Genomic DNA, 17,900 nt, shown 5'->3' with positions numbered 1-17,900 from the left:
AAACCACACAATAGTTTTAAAAACATTTATATGCAGTTTTCTAATTAAAAGTCAAATCAGAATTCAATTAATGCATTGAAATCAATGTATTAATTGCTTTCATTCTACTAAAAACACCAATCTTTTTTTAAAAATTTATTAACATAAAAAATATAATACAATTATTGAATTACAATAGCGACAATTAGTCTTGTGTTTTATTGAATTGTTTGATTATATTTTTAATCACTAGATGGACCTAGTGACAAGGGAGTTTGACTAATTCGCACAAGGGAGTTAAATATTTCAATAAATTGTATATTTATTTTTCTCTTCTATCACTATTCTTAAACTATCACCACATAAACATAAGTAAATGAAATTTAGACAAAAACTTTAATATATGAAGACTTGTGGTCTAACAATAAATAGCTAGGACCATAATTTTATAATTTAAAAAACATGCCACACTTCTTAATTTGTAGATCTTCTAATTTACTTTTTAATACATGGAGAAATTTGGACCAAGACTTATTAAAGAAAAAATTATGATCTCAATAATTATGATAGACCAAGTTAAACAAGCAATTTACACTTCTTTATATCTCACTAATTAACTTTTAATGAAAAAGAAAATAATATTCAGGTTAAAATACGATTAGAAATAAACGACACAACAATCTTTTCAATTAATAACAATGAAAATTAGTCTTTTTTTACATATAAGAAGAATATTATTTTATGAATTAAAAAATAAATCAAAATTAAATAACTAAATTGGAACAAAATAATCTTTTTTATATAGATTTTTTAATCTAAATAGTCTCTAAATTAGATTCTTTTCCTATAATTGATGTATTCATCATTTATAATTTTTTCCTTCCTTACTTAATTCTAAACATTTGTTGTCAATGATAAAGAACTTGATATGAAGGTAATGTAGTGACCTATGGTTCAAGTTGAAGAAGTGGGGGGACATTGTCATGAAATTGGTGGAGTGGCCTATGGGATATGGATCAAGTTGAAGAAGTCAGAGACCTTAATATGGCTGGGCTTTGTGGAGTGTCCTAAGGTTCAAGATGAAAAAATGGAGGAGCTTGACATGGACTTGATGGAGTAGCCTATGGTTCAAGTTGAAAAAGTGGGGACCTTGATATGGATTTGGTGGAGTAGCCAGCGATTTGTCTAGGAGAAATTTTTTTTTTCATTTTTTTTAATTTTGAATAATAAAATTTTTATAATTTAAAATTAATTATGGGTTCAAATTCCAAGTAATAGAATATTTTAATTTTATAATGCAAGACTTTTTGTTATATACTTAGAGGATTGATTTAAATAATAGTTAAAATTTGAAGACTAATTAAGCTAAATTTAATTACCTTAGATGTAAACAACTCAAAGTTTTAAAAAATTGTTAATATTTTCTTAAAATAAAACGTTCATTGATTTAAGCAATTCTATACGGTAAACTAAAATAAAAAAGTTTCCTATTTTAGTATTTGGCACAAGAATAAATTATATTTCTTTGTTGATTTTTTATGTTATCGTATCAATATTTTTCTTTTTGAGAATATTATATTGAACGTGAGTATTTTTATGATTGTTTAAATTTGGCACTTGCAAATTATTTAAAAAGTAAAATGGAAATTAAAATAATGTTTCTCCTCTTATTTAAGTTGATAACTAGTAAAAAAATAAAAAATATGATACTGATTTTTTTGAGAAAAAAAGTTAATAGTCTTTTTCACACTTCTTTTTACATAACTAATTAATTTTTATATGATAAAAAAATAATATTCAAGTTCAAATACAATTAGAAATAGAAGACTTGAATTTTTTTAATAAAATGTTGGACTTTTATTGTTTAATTAACAAAATTTGAACGAAAGGATTGATTAATCAAAATTAAATAATAGTTAAATTCAATACAAAATTTTGTGTATATAGGAATTTTAAAAAGGGAGATAGATAAAGTAAATTCAAAATTATTTCCTATTCTAAGAATTAACTCGGGGGAATTGGCAATAAAGTCAATAATTAAAAATAGGAAACGTCATAAAAAAAAAAAGAAAAAAGAAAAGAAAGACACCTGCAGCAATACAAATAATAGAAGTTTTATGATTTATATGCAGAAGCAAGAAACACTTATACAATTAAGTTGTTTTCCATATATGCGTTGCAGAAGTTGAAGAAGTCAGAGACCTTAATATGGCTGGACTTGATGGAGTAGTCTATGGTTCAAGTTGGAAAAGTGGGGACCTTGATATGGATTTGGTGGAGTGGCCAGTGGTTTGTCTAGGAGACAATTTTGTTTTCATTTCTTTTATTTCGAATAATTAAAATTTGATAAGTTAAAATTAATTAAGGATTCAAACAGCATGTAATAGAATATTTGAATTTTATAAGGCAAGACTTTTTGTTGTTTACTTATCACGTACAGGTTTAATGAAAGGATTGATTTGAATAATAGTTAAAATTTGAAGACTAATTAAGCCAAATTTAATTACCTTTGATGTAAACTACTTAAGGTTTTAAAAAAATCATTAATATTTTCTTAAAATAAAAATTTCATTGATTTAAGCAATTCTATACGGTAAACTAAAATAAAAAATGTTTCTTGTTTTAGTATTTGGCACAAGAATAAATTATATTTCTTTGTAGATTGTTTAAGTTATCGTATCGATTTTTTTTTAGAATATTATATTGAACTTGAGTATTCTCGTGATTATTTAAATTTGGCACTTGCAATTATTTAAAAAGTAAAATGGAAATTAAAATTATGTTTCTCCTCTTATTTAAGTTGATAACTAGTAAAAAAATAAAAAATATGATACTGATTTTTTTGAGAAAAAAAGTTAATAGTCTTTTTCACACTTCTTTTTACATAACTAATTAATTTTTATATGATAAAAAAATAATATTCAAGTTCAAATACAATTAGAAATAGAAGACTTGAATTTTTTTAATAAAATGTTGGACTTTTATTGTTTAATTAACAAAATTTGAACGAAAGGATTGATTAATCAAAATTAAATAATAGTTAAATTCAATACAAAATTTTGTGTATATAGGAATTTTAAAAAGGGAAATAGATAAAGTAAATTCAAAATTATTTCCTATTCTAAGAATTAACTCGGGGGAATTGGAAATAAAGTCAATAATTAAAAAGAGGAAACGTCATAAAAAAAAAGAAAAAAGAAAAGAAAGACACCTGCAGCAGTACAAATAATAGAAGTTTTATGATTTATATGCAGAAGCAAGAAACACTTATACAATTAAGTTGTTTTCCATATATGCGTTGCAGAAGTTGAAGAAGTCAGAGACCTTAATATGGCTGGACTTGATGGAGTAGTCTATGGTTCAAGTTGGAAAAGTGGGGACCTTGACATGGATTTGGTGGAGTGGCCAGTGGTTTGTCTAGGAGACAATTTTGTTTTCATTTCTTTTATTTCGAATAATTAAAATTTGATAATTTAAAATTAATTAAGGATTCAAACAGCATGTAATAGAATATTTGAATTTTATAAGGCAAGACTTTTTGTTGTTTACTTATCCCGTACAGGTTTAATGAAAGGATTGATTTGAATAATAGTTAAAATTTGAAGACTAATTAAGCCAAATTTAATTACCTTTGATGTAAACTACTTAAAGTTTTAAAAAAATCATTAATATTTTCTTAAAATAAAAATTTCATTGATTTAAGCAATTCTATACGGTAAACTAAAATCAAAAATGTTTCTTGTTTTAGTATTTGGCACAAGAATAAATTATATTTCTTTGTAGATTGTTTAAGTTATCGTATCGATTTTTTTTTTAGAATATTATATTGAACTTGAGTATTCTCGTGATTATTTAAATTTGGCACTTGCAATTATTTAAAAAGTAAAATGGAAATTAAAATTATGTTTCTCCTCTTATTTAAGTTGATAACTAGTAAAAAAATAAAAAATATGATACTGATTTTTTTGAGAAAAAAAGTTAATAGTCTTTTTCACACTTCTTTTTACATAACTAATTAATTTTTATATGATAAAAAAATAATATTAAAATTCAAATACAATTAGAAATAGAAGACTTGAATTTTTTTAATAAAATGTTGGACTTTTATTGTTTAATTAACAAAATTTGAACGAAAGGATTGATTAATCAAAATTAAATAATAGTTAAATTCAATACAAAATTTTGTGTATATAGGAATTTTAAAAAGGGAGATAGATAAAGTAAATTCAAAATTATTTCCTATTCTAAGAATTAACTCGGGGGAATTGGCAATAAAGTCAATAATTAAAAAGAGGAAACGTCATAAAAAAAAAGAAAAAAGAAAAGAAAGACACCTGCAGCAGTACAAATAATAGAAGTTTTATGATTTATATGCAGAAGCAAGAAACACTTATACAATTAAGTTGTTTTCCATATATGCGTTGCAGAAGTTGAAGAAGTCAGAGACCTTAATATGGCTGGACTTGATGGAGTAGTCTATGGTTCAAGTTGGAAAAGTGGGGACCTTGACATGGATTTGGTGGAGTGGTCAGTGGTTTGTCTAGGAGACAATTTTGTTTTCATTTCTTTTATTTCGAATAATTAAAATTTGATAATTTAAAATTAATTAAGGATTCAAACAGCATGTAATAGAATATTTGAATTTTATAAGGCAAGACTTTTTGTTGTTTACTTATCACGTACAGGTTTAATGAAAGGATTGATTTGAATAATAGTTAAAATTTGAAGACTAATTAAGCCAAATTTAATTACCTTTGATGTAAACTACTTAAAGTTTTAAAAAAATCATTAATATTTTCTTAAAATAAAAATTTCATTGATTTAAGCAATTCTATACGGTAAACTAAAATCAAAAATGTTTCTTGTTTTAGTATTTGGCACAAGAATAAATTATATTTCTTTGTAGATTGTTTAAGTTATCGTATCGATTTTTTTTTTAGAATATTATATTGAACTTGAGTATTCTCGTGATTATTTAAATTTGGCACTTGCAATTATTTAAAAAGTAAAATGGAAATTAAAATTATGTTTCTCCTCTTATTTAAGTTGATAACTAGTAAAAAAATAAAAAATATGATACTGATTTTTTTGAGAAAAAAAGTTAATAGTCTTTTTCACACTTCTTTTTACATAACTAATTAATTTTTATATGATAAAAAAATAATATTAAAATTCAAATACAATTAGAAATAGAAGACTTGAATTTTTTTAATAAAATGTTGGACTTTTATTGTTTAATTAATAAAATTTGAACGAAAGGATTGATTAATCAAAATTAAATAATAGTTAAATTCAATACAAAATTTTGTGTATATAGGAATTTTAAAAAGGGAGATAGATAAAGTAAATTCAAAATTATTTCCTATTCTAAGAATTAACTCGGGGGAATTGGCAATAAAGTCAATAATTAAAAAGAGGAAACGTCATAAAAAAAAAAAGAAAAAAGAAAAGAAAGACACTTGCAGCAGTACAAATAATAGAAGTTTTATGATTTATATGCAGAAGCATGAAACACTTATACAATTAAGTTGTTTTCCATATATGCGTTGCAGAAGTTGAAGAAGTCAGAGACCTTAATATGGCTGGACTTGATGGAGTAGTCTATGGTTCAAGTTGGAAAAGTGGGGACCTTGACATGGATTTGGTGGAGTGGCCAGTGGTTTGTCTAGGAGACAATTTTGTTTTCATTTCTTTTATTTCGAATAATTAAAATTTGATAATTTAAAATTAATTAAGGATTCAAACACCATGTAATAGAATATTTGAATTTTATAAGGCAAGACTTTTTGTTGTTTACTTATCACGTACAGGTTTAATGAAAGGATTGATTTGAATAATAGTTAAAATTTGAAGACTAATTAAGCCAAATTTAATTACCTTTGATGTAAACTACTTAAAGTTTTAAAAAAATGATTAATATTTTCTTAAAATAAAAATTTCATTGATTTAAGCAATTCTATACGGTAAACTAAAATCAAAAATGTTTCTTGTTTTAGTATTTGGCACAAGAATAAATTATATTTCTTTGTAGATTGTTTAAGTTATCGTATCGATTTTTTTTTTTAGAATATTATATTGAACTTGAGTATTCTCGTGATTATTTAAATTTGGCACTTGCAATTATTTAAAAAGTAAAATGGAAATTAAAATTATGTTTCTCCTCTTATTTAAGTTGATAACTAGTAAAAAAATAAAAAATATGATACTGATTTTTTTGAGAAAAAAAGTTAATAGTCTTTTTCACACTTCTTTTTACATAACTAATTAATTTTTATATGATTAAAAAATAATATTCAAGTTCAAATACAATTAGAAATAGAAGACTTGAATTTTTTTAATAAAATGTTGGACTTTTATTGTTTAATTAACAAAATTTGAACGAAAGGATTGATTAATCAAAATTAAATAATAGTTAAATTCAATACAAAATTTTGTGTATATAGGAATTTTAAAAAGGGAGATAGATAAAGTAAATTCAAAATTATTTCCTATTCTAAGAATTAACTCGGGGGAATTGGCAATAAAGTCAATAATTAAAAAGAGGAAACGTCATAAAAAAAAAGAAAAAAGAAAAGAAAGACACTTGCAGCAGTACAAATAATAGAAGTTTTATGATTTATATGCAGAAGCAAGAAACACTTATACAATTAAGTTGTTTTCCATATATGCGTTGCAGAAGTTGAAGAAGTCAGAGACCTTAATATGGCTGGACTTGATGGAGTAGTCTATGGTTCAAGTTGGAAAAGTGGGGAACTTGACATGGATTTGGTGGAGTGGCCAGTTTGAATACAATTAGAAATACATGACACAATAACTTTTCCAATTGATGATAATTAAATCTAGTCTTTTTTTCCTATATAAGAGAATATTATTTTGTGAACTGAAAAATTGATTAAAATTAAATAATTAGATTGAAATGAAATAATTTTTTTATAGATTTTTTAATAGAAATAGTCTTTAAAGTACACCCTTTTCCTATAATTGATGTATTCATGAATTAATTGAGTTAGGTATTTCTCTAATTGTATATTTATTTTTCTCTTCTATCACTATTCTTAAACTATCACCATAAATGAAATTTAGACAAAAACTTTAATATATGAAGACTTGTGGTCTAACAATAAATAGCTAGGACCATAATTTTATAATTTAAAAAACATGTCACACTTCTTTGTAGATCTTCTAATTTACTTTTAAACTTAAATATGATCATGGAAAAATTTAGACCAAGACTTATAAAAGGAAAAAGTATGATGTCAATAATTATGATAGACCAAGTTAAACAAGCAATTTAAACTTCTTTGTATCTCACTAATTAATTTTTAATAAAAAATAAAATAATATTATGATTAAAAAACAATTAGAAATAGACAACACAACAATCATTAATGACAATAAAGATTAATTAGTCTTTTTCACATTTTTCACATATAAGAAGAATATTATTTTGTGAATTGAAAAATTGATCAAAATTAAATAGCTAGCTTGGAACGAAATAATTTTTTTAACCAAAATAGTCTTTAAAGTAAACTCTTTTCCTATAATTGATTTATTCATCAATTATATTTTTTTTTCCTTGCTTGACTTAACTCGCAACATTTGTTGTCAATGACAGGGAACTTGATATGAAGGTAATGCAGTGATCTATGGTTCAAGTTGAAGAAGTCAGACCTTAACATCATGGCTGGACTTTGTGGAGTGTCCAAAGGTTCAAGATGAAAAAATGAAAAACCTTGAGATTGACTTGATGGTGTGAGCTATGATTTAGAAGACAATTTTCTTTTACATTATTTTTAGTTTGAATATTGAAAATTTGATAATTTAATATTAATCATGGATTGGGATTTGATGAAATAGAAGACTTGATTTTTTTCTTAAAAAATTATTGGACTTTTGTACGTAACAAAAGTTTAACGAAAGGATTGATTAAATAATAGTTAAAATTTGAAGTTTAATGACACCAAATTTTTATTTAAGCAGTATTATAGGATAAATTAAAATAAAATAATTTTTATTTATTTTTGTAAAAAAAAACTGTACCAAAAAGAATGTTTCTTATGTTAGTATTCAGCACAAGAATAAATCATATTTCTTTGTTATTAATTTTGATTTTTTTATGAATTTAGTGTATATAGGAATTTTAAAAAGGGAGATAGATACAGTAAATACAAAAATTTTCGTATTCTAAGATTTAATTCGGGAGAATTGGATAATTAGATCGATAATTTAAAGAGGCCAGCGTAAAAAAAGAATGGAAGAATATTTTAGTATTTGGCACAATAATAAAAAAGGTAAAAAATAATGAAAGTGAAGAAAAAAACAGGCAGGGCAGCAGTATAAATAATAGAAGTTTGATGATTTATATGCAGAAGCAACAAGTACACTTGTTTTCTATATATTCTTGTGTGATCATGAATTCCTCCATTTATATTCTTGTCTTTGTCCAGCTTTGGTTGTTGAGCTTACCATGCAGAGAGAGTGTGTGCATCCCAAGTGAGCGTGAGACACTTTTGAAGTTTAAGAATAATCTCAATGATCCTTCCAATAGGCTTTGGTCTTGGAATCTTAATAATACCAACTGTTGCCACTGGTATGGAGTCCTCTGCCACAACCTTACTTCCCATCTTCTCCAGCTTCACCTCCACACTTCTGATTCTGCTTTCTATCATGATGCCTACCATTATCGATTCTACCATAGATTCGATGAGGAAGCTTATAGGAGATGGAGCTTTGGTGGAGAGATAAGTCCTTGTTTGGCTGATTTAAAGCATTTGAATTACTTGGACTTGAGCGGCAATTATTTCCTTGGAGCAGGTATGTCAATTCCTTCTTTCCTTGGGACAATGACCTCCTTGACTCACCTTAACCTCTCTGCTACTGGATTCTATGGGAAGATTCCTCCTCAGATTGGGAATCTCTCAAATTTGGTGTATCTTGACCTGAGATATGTTGCCAACGGAACAGTACCCTCTCAGATCGGGAATCTCTCTAAGCTTCGATATCTTGACTTGAGCTACAATGATTTTGAAGGTATGGCAATTCCTTCTTTCCTTTGTGCAATGACCTCCTTGACTCACCTCGACCTCTCTCATACTGGATTCATGGGGAAGATTCCATCTCAGATTGGGAATCTCTCCAATTTGCTCTACCTTGACCTTGGATTTAATAATCTGTTAGCTGAAAATGTAGAATGGGTATCAAGTATGTGGAAGCTTGAATATCTTGATTTGAGTTATGCAAACCTATCCAAAGCATTTCATTGGCTACACACTCTCCAATCTCTTCCTTCTTTGACCCTCCTATGTTTGTCAGACTGCACACTCCCTCACTATAATGAACCATCCTTGCTCAACTTCTCATCTCTGCAAACTCTCATTCTTTACAATACTAGTTATTCCCCTGCCATTTCTTTTGTCCCCAAGTGGATATTCAAATTGAAGAAACTTGTTTCTCTTCAATTACATGGTAATGAAATCCAAGGTCCGATTCCTTGTGGTATTCGAAACCTCACACTTATTCAAAATCTTGACTTGTCTGGAAATTCATTCTCATCTTCTATACCTGATTGCTTATACGGTCTTCATCGTCTCAAGTCTTTGGACCTAAGTTCCTGCGACTTGCATGGGACTATTTCTGATGCCTTGGGAAATTTGACTTCTCTTGTTGAACTTGATTTATCACATAATCAACTTGAAGGAAACATTCCAACTTCTTTGGGAAATTTGACTTCTCTTGTTGAACTTGATTTATCACGTAATCAACTTGAAGGAAACATTCCAACTTCTTTGGGTAATCTCTGCAACTTAAGGGTGATAGATTTATCATATCTCAAACTCAACCAACAGGTTAATGAACTTTTAGAAATTCTTGCTCCTTGTATTTCCCATGGACTCACAACACTTGCAGTTCGGAGTTCACGACTTTCAGGCAATCTGACAGATCATATTGGGGCATTTAAAAATATTGTGCAGCTAGATTTTTCCAACAACTTAATTGGTGGTGCTCTTCCTAGATCATTTGGAAAACTTTCATCATTAAGATATCTCGATCTCTCTATGAATAAATTCAGTGGAAATCCATTTGAAAGTCTTCGATCACTCTCTAAATTGTTATCTCTTCATATTGACGGCAATCTTTTTCACGGAGTTGTCAAGGAAGATGATCTTGCAAATCTTACAAGCTTGACGGAGTTTGTCGCATCGGGGAACAATTTCACTTTCAAAGTGGGTCCCAATTGGATTCCTAATTTTCAACTTACCTATTTGGATGTGACATCATGGCAGTTAGGTCCCAGCTTTCCATTGTGGATTCAGTCACAAAACCAACTTCAATATGTTGGACTATCTAACACGGGGATTTTCGGTTCTATTCCCACACAGATGTGGGAAGCACTTTCTCAGGTTTGGTATTTAAACCTCTCTCGTAATCATATCCATGGTGAGATTGGGACTACATTAAAGAATCCAATATCTATCCCAACTATTGATCTAAGCTCAAATCACTTGTGTGGTAAATTACCCTATCTTTCAAGTGATGTGCTTCAGTTAGATCTTTCAAGCAATTCATTCTCTGAATCCATGAATGACTTTTTATGTAACGATCAGGACAAGCCAATGCAATTAGAATTTCTGAATCTTGCATCAAATAATTTGTCAGGAGAGATACCTGATTGCTGGATGAATTGGACATCTCTTGTGGATGTAAATTTACAAAGCAACCATTTTGTTGGGAACTTACCCCAATCCATGGGTTCCTTGGCAGACCTGCAGTCTTTACAAATTCGTAACAACACACTCTCAGGAATATTTCCATCCAGTTTGAAGAAGAATAACCAATTGATATCCTTGGACCTTGGGGAAAATAATCTTTCAGGAAGTATTCCAACATGGGTTGGAGAAAACCTCTTAAATGTGAAAATCCTCCGCCTTCGATCAAACAGATTTGGCGGCCACATTCCAAATGAAATATGTCAGATGAGTCATCTTCAGGTTTTAGACCTTGCACAAAACAATCTGTCTGGCAATATACCGAGCTGTTTCAGTAACTTGAGTGCCATGACACTAAAGAACCAAAGTACAGATCCTCGTATCTATTCTCAAGGAAAATATTTTATGTCTTACTCTGCTACGGAAAGTATAGTTAGTGTGCTACTATGGCTGAAAGGAAGAGGAGATGAGTACAGAAACATTCTGGGTTTGGTAACAAGCATTGATCTGTCAAGTAACAAGTTATTTGGGGAAATACCAAGAGAAATCACATATCTAAATGGATTGAATTTTTTAAACATGTCCCACAACCAATTGATTGGTCATATTCCACAAGGTATAGGTAATATGAGATCATTACAGTCCATTGATTTTTCGAGGAATCAACTTTTTGGTGAAATCCCTCCAAGCATTGCAAATTTGAGCTTTCTGAGCATGCTAGACTTGTCTTACAATCATTTGAAGGGAAATATTCCAACAGGAACTCAATTGCAAACCTTTGATGCCTCCAGCTTCATCGGCAACAATCTATGTGGTCCACCACTGCCCATAAACTGCAGCTCCAATGGGAAAACCCATAGTTATGAAGGAAGTCATGGGCATGGAGTGAATTGGTTTTTTGTCAGTATGACAATTGGATTTATTGTGGGATTCTGGATAGTGATTGCTCCTTTGCTGATTTGTAGATCATGGCGGTATGCCTATTTTCATTTCCTTGATCATGTGTGGTTCAAACTTCAATCTTTTCGCTCAGGTAGTATCACTGTTTAGTGTTGCTTAGAATACTCCGAAGTTTTATCATTGTATTGGCAGCTTGATCAATTTGTAGTCATTGCTATCTTCTTTTTTTTTTCAAATTTGAGAGCCTTATTTAAATTCTGTTTTTGGATGTAAAGAAGGAGAGTAGCTGAACGTAAGGAGGGGAAGGATAGGAGGTGTGGGGAATTGGAACTAAGGATAACCAAGTAATTTCAAATGCTTTGGTAGTCTCCATAGCATTTTTGGTAGTGACTATAGTAGCCCATATATATATATAAATGATTATATGTGTGATTCAACAAAATCCAGGATAGATAAAACAACCCATACCAACTATACAAATTACAAGTTAATTATTATTTTTACATATTTTGATGCACAATAAATAGCACCAACACAACAATGTTATATTTACTAATATATTTTTTAATATTAACTATTTTAATACAATTAATACTGTTATTTGAACAACATAGACATTATCTTCATTTTTTTTTCCTTCACCGTCTTCACCCATCTCCCTTTGTCACTAAAAAATGTATCAATTACAGTAAAAGTTAATTTCTTATGAAACATGCTTCATTTAGCTTATTTTAAAAATTTTAATGTGATAACATTTTTATTAGATGTAAATAAAGAAGAGTAATTATTTTAAAAAGAATTATATAAACATACACTTATTAGTATTGGATATGACTTTACACTCCATATAAAACAAATTCAATAAACGACACCTGAATCTTTTGTTCATAAATTTAGGGACATCAAAGGTGCATAGATTTTTCTAGTAGTGTCACAGTCCTACTATTGTAAGAATCCCACTTTTTTTCTTTTTCAGAATGATAGATACCACCACGCATATTGTTTCTGGTTCTATACTCCTTTCAGGACAGATTCCTCCATGAACAGTGGTATTTGGCTAAAGAGTGTTGTGTAGGTACGTATAAAAAAAACAATTCGACACGCAAATTTCCAAACAGAGCACTAAAATGGCAATTATTACATACCTGGATATAACTAAATTTGGGTTTATACAACTGACTAATAAGATTTTAAAAAACAGTTTGCCATTGCAATTTCTACTTGATCATGATTTACTAAACATTTTCTTTGAGGAGTCTTTGTAATTGCAACATGACAATAATTAATTATGACTGTATCAATTATATTTGTCCATAGTATTTTCCAATACAAAAATCACGAGAAAACTATAACAACAACTGTGGTGGGTGAATGCATGCAAGTGATGCAACACAAACCTTGGGGTGGGGTCGATCCAATTCAGATGGCTATGACTAGGAGGGATGATCTAGGTCCCAAAATGTTTGAACTTTGAATCTACATTTGGGCATATATATGTGTACTCTGCCAATACAAAACAATTATTTTATATTTTTATCATTTAATATTCAGTCTCTCTTTTACACTATTAATACATAGACCTTGAGTGAGTTTATCAGATGTGCATCAAGCATTTTTTTTTTCTGTGGCCGTGCAAGATCTTTTACAGTTGCTGATGTGTCTAATTATAACCACCGCCATGATTGGTATGAGCCTCTGTCTAATCTTAAAGTAAAGCTTTTCTGCCTTTGATGAGTGTTAAATTGACTCAATATAATTGTTGTAGTTATAAACAATTGTACTTCATTATAAAGAGTTTTTTTCTGCAATTTAAGTAACACGTTTAATCATAAAGTAATAGTATATACGTACTCCCAACAATGGTGGAAACAAAACTAACAATGATCGACATGGTAGTTATCGAACTAATTTAATAACATGAATAACACAACAATTGATTCTGGGGAAATAGAATAAAGTGAAAAAACTTGTGTAAAAGACAGACACACTTTGATAAAGGGGATCTAAATTGTTTTACAAAACATGAAACCATATTCGACTTAATTGGAATTATGGTTAGAGTAACATGCAAGTAACTTTATTACTTTGATTTTGATGTTATTCCACACCGGAAAAATGATATAGTAACATAACAAGCATAATTAATTAGATTTCTTTATTTTACACAAAGAATCAAATTTTAATTTTCTTTATGATATCAAGAGTCTAATCCATTTGATTCAACAGACTATACGTGAGCTGTTAGAATCAAGAATTCAAAATTAATTTTATTCATTGAAAAATCATTGAACCCTAATCAATAAGGTTTAATCGTGAGTGGAAGCGGAGAATGGAGACACATGAGATGATGCAAGGAACAAAAGTTTATTCAAGTGCTATCAACCGACATGTTAGATTGATGGGCTTGTCCACTGGGCCACTCATGTTGGGGGTTGATGTCATAAAGATTTCGTACAACTCTTTCATCACATATGGAAAGAGAATCTGTTGTCAATTCAGTTCTCACTATCCAATTTAATTAAACCACTGCTCTAACGAGCCACATATCATGTTAATAAATTTAGTATTTTTAATGAAAAATTCAAATAAAATATTTCAATAAATAATATACATGCACTTACACATATAAAAATGTTATTTATAATAAATTTATTAATATTTATAATAATTATCTTAAAAATTATAAAAAAAAATATTTTTACTTAGTTAATTAAGAATATCAATAATAAATATTAAAATTGTAAGTTATAGGATAATATATATGTGTGGAGACAATACTTATAAAGTTATTGACTTTTCATTTATTTTATTTTAAATTATAGGGACAGTTTGTATTCACATATATTATATTATGACAAGTTAATGAAAAGCTTGTGGGGTAATTGTCTCCGCACTATATAGTAACAGTGTGTTAACTAAAAACTCTATTTTTTTTCTCTGTAAATCCAAAAAAACTCTTTTTTTTAAGTGAAATTAAAAATTGTAAATATATAATCATAAATAAGAAATTCATTTAAAAACGTCAAAATACTAAAATTATATATAGCGCCGTTATTTAACAACGATTTGACAATCGACGATTCCTAAGGATATACTGAAACCTGCGGCAAACAACTGAGGCAAACCACGTGAAATTAAGGAATATAATTCTCGAAGAATTAAGGAATTTCTGCTATGTAGCAGTAGTAATTAACTAGTTTTTTTATGTATAAAAGTAGTAATTAACTAGTAGTTAAGAAGTTGTTTTGTAAGAGTTTTTGTATTAATATAAAATAAAATTGTATTAGAAAAATTAAATAAATAATGCTGTACATTCATACTGCATGGTCAATAATTTCAATCTTTTTGCTCATGTAGTATCCCTTTTTAGTGTTGCTTAGAATAAACCGATGTTTTATCATTGTATTGGCAGATTGATCAATTTGTAGTCATTGCTATCTTCTTTTTTTTCTTCAAATTTGAGAGCCTTATTTAAATTCTGTTTTTAGATGTAAAGATTTGCATATTTAGTATAGTTTTGTTCTTAAGATCAACTAGTTGTAATTCTCTGATAGAAAACATTAGCTAGATCACGTAGATTAAAATTCAAATAGTTGGTAAGTACTTTTAGTTTTGAAACCACATGTTGGGAATCTCTCCAATTTAGTGTGCACTGGATAATACTATTCTCTAATCCAAATCAGATATTCGCTTGAATTTATTTACTTGAGATAATGAATGCATTATTGCATGCCCACTTTAAAATCAACCTTACCTTTAATAAGCATTATTCTTTCACATATACCTGTTTTGCAACTATGTACAACTTAAAAGGCAAAGAGACAACACTTGTCTTTAGCTGAATCTCCCATTGCATGACTAACCAATACCAATGTTATTGCTAACACTAGCAAGTGTGGTAGACAAGCATTTGAATCCATTTTTCAATCTTGATGAATGATTGAGTGGAGATAGATTATATTATAGTCTATAGAAAAAGTTGTAGGTAGAAATTGTTAGGTTGTGGTGCTACATGTAAAATATTGATTTTTTTTGTTTTAATTTATTAGAAGGTTCTGTAGTGTGTTATGTTTTAGAAAACATGGGAATTGGGAAGGAAACTAGCAGATGAAAATAAATTCTGTGGTTTCACTGTGAGTTCAATGAAGAAGACCAGTTTGTTGACTTAGTCTGGATCATTTCAATTTTGTACAACACCAATTGTCCACTAAAGAGTTATATACTATTTCTCGTGGTTTTTTTTTTCTCTAGAGCTTAGTGTTCATGGATAAACATATAATTTTCTTTTCTTAAAGTACATTTTCCTACTCCAAAAGTGTTAAATCCTCTCATGTTATTGTACCCCTAGTAGTTATTTGTTTCTGACCGAGTCTCTTTAGTGTCCAATTTGCTGATGTGAAGGGTAGAAGGACCCAATGACAATGTTGTCATCAAATTTGAAAAGAAATAACTATAAAAAAACAAAAAAACAAAAAATAGACCAAAACACTATTAAACACTAAATGAAATTAAATATGTTTTTATTCTTAATAAATACTCAAATTTTATATTTATTTCCTAATAAATTGTTATTTTACGTTGAGTTCCTAATAAATTAACACTAAATGAAATTAAATATTGATATTATTGTTGTTCTTCTACCTCCAACGTTGGTTGGCTCGATATATGTGTGCTTATTTTAACATTATTAGATGCTACTTGTTTATTTGGTACGTTATTGTTGTCTGAAGCATAGACACGTTGTGGAATTCCTTAGAAATTGTTAGGAGTGGTGTGTGAGAATTCCCTCGGCCTGAGGCATACGCATGGTTGATGACACAACAAAATTAACACATTGTCATTTCGTCGCATGGTTGAGTTATGATATTTAGACATTTAGGTTTATTGTAAAAATTAAGGTTATAGTATATCAAAATCTTGCCCATAACTTAGTATTTCTATCTTTTTACGGCTATTTTGACAATATGACTCTTTTTTTTTCAGGTGTGTGATTTAGGCTCATTCAATTTAGAAACACTACATGATTATACAGAGACTTGCTTATAATATTAAGATAATTGTATATTAATTAAATGAATTTGATAATATAAAGATGATCGTGAAAAGTTTACGAAAGATAGTGTGCGTGAGCAAGAGGAATATGTTAGCTATTTAGGTGTAACTTATTGGAAAGTAAGACATAGTCATGTAGATGTGGTAGGTTTAACCCTTGCTGCCAAAGTCAAAAATTAAGTGGGAAAAAAAAAGATAGAAACCCTCAGGGTAGCTTATAGTTAGGAGGGCTCAATATGTCTCCCTTGACCAAACAATTTTTATAAAATCATAATATTTTTGTGTGTAAAATTTACTTTAAAATACATTTAGTAAAACATTTTAGTTTCAGCTTTATAATTTTAAAAACCTAAGACTTAATATATGGGAAAAATTTGCTAAATAAAATATGAGATCAGCTGAATTTTTTATTTTAATAAATTTTAATATAAAAAATAATATATTAGAAAAGTGTGTTAACATTTCTCTTGAAATGATTAGTGTTTTTGCTAGCCTATGTTCCTAACCGCAACAGGCGCCAGAAATTGTGGGTTAACCAGGCATAGAGAAATTCCAAAGGTTGTGAGTTGTAAGAAGTCTTTGTAAATCACATGTCCTTAAAATAAAATCCAAATAAACTGAAACAATGTTTGACTGATCTATTTCCTATCTTCAAAGTTAAAGGCAAGTCTCTGGAGAAGATGACTTCGATAAAGACACAATAAAACTGCTTCTGGTGAAGAGGGAATTTCAAGACATTGGTTCTTCCCCAAAAGCAACTTAACTCTAATGAGAATGTGAAAACTGAACAAGAGGATATATAGTCTAAAACCAACTAACATTCCAAAATTCCTCACCAACCATCCCTATTATATTAGACAATACAACCCGTGATGAAAATTATAGTGAGGTCTCATTCCACTGTCTCAATTAAATAAAAAATATACAAAATATCACAATAAGGATATGTTAATTAAGAATTTAATTTAAATACACTTTCATTTGCAATTAATTATATATATATATATTTCTTATAACTTTTTTACTAATTGTTTTACAAATCATTTGGTGATTTCTAATTAATAAACAATTTAAATTTTTACACTATCTATCAAAATTAAACTCATATATTAACAGCATCAAAGTTATTTTCGTTTTAATTTTGATACTTTTGTTCTAATTAAGTAGTACTTATAGCAGTTGCCATTCTCATTATTTTATTATACGTACATTCTACATTCTGCTTGCAACTTGCAATGAATGGAAAAAGTGGAGCTTGGACAT

At 28.5% G+C, this 17,900-nt stretch overlaps 1 protein-coding gene across 3 annotated transcripts in view; it reads left to right on the top strand.

Moving 5' to 3' along the window:
• The first annotated feature begins 8,340 nt into the window (after nucleotides 1-8,340).
• The window catches only part of LOC114389548 (receptor-like protein EIX2), a 31,768-nt gene continuing 22,208 nt past the window's right edge, over nucleotides 8,341-17,900 (top strand). The window contains exons 1-2 of one of the 3 annotated variants that reach the window (XM_028350243.1): nucleotides 8,341-9,680; nucleotides 9,753-12,027. In XM_028350243.1, the coding sequence (XP_028206044.1) occupies nucleotides 8,343-9,680; nucleotides 9,753-11,735 (3,321 nt within the window). In that variant the 5' untranslated portion in view covers nucleotides 8,341-8,342 and the 3' untranslated portion in view covers nucleotides 11,736-12,027. Of the gene's footprint in view, nucleotides 12,028-17,900 lie in introns of those variants that run through there. The other 2 variants (XM_028350241.1, XM_028350242.1) reach the window with 2 other exon arrangements.

The sequence above is a fragment of the Glycine soja genome, chromosome 16, assembly GCF_004193775.1.
Source record: "Glycine soja cultivar W05 chromosome 16, ASM419377v2, whole genome shotgun sequence".
Classification (NCBI taxonomy): Eukaryota; Viridiplantae; Streptophyta; class Magnoliopsida; order Fabales; family Fabaceae; genus Glycine; species Glycine soja.
The sequence above is the reverse complement of the archived record's forward strand: the minus strand, read 5'-3'. Positions and strand labels throughout refer to the sequence as shown.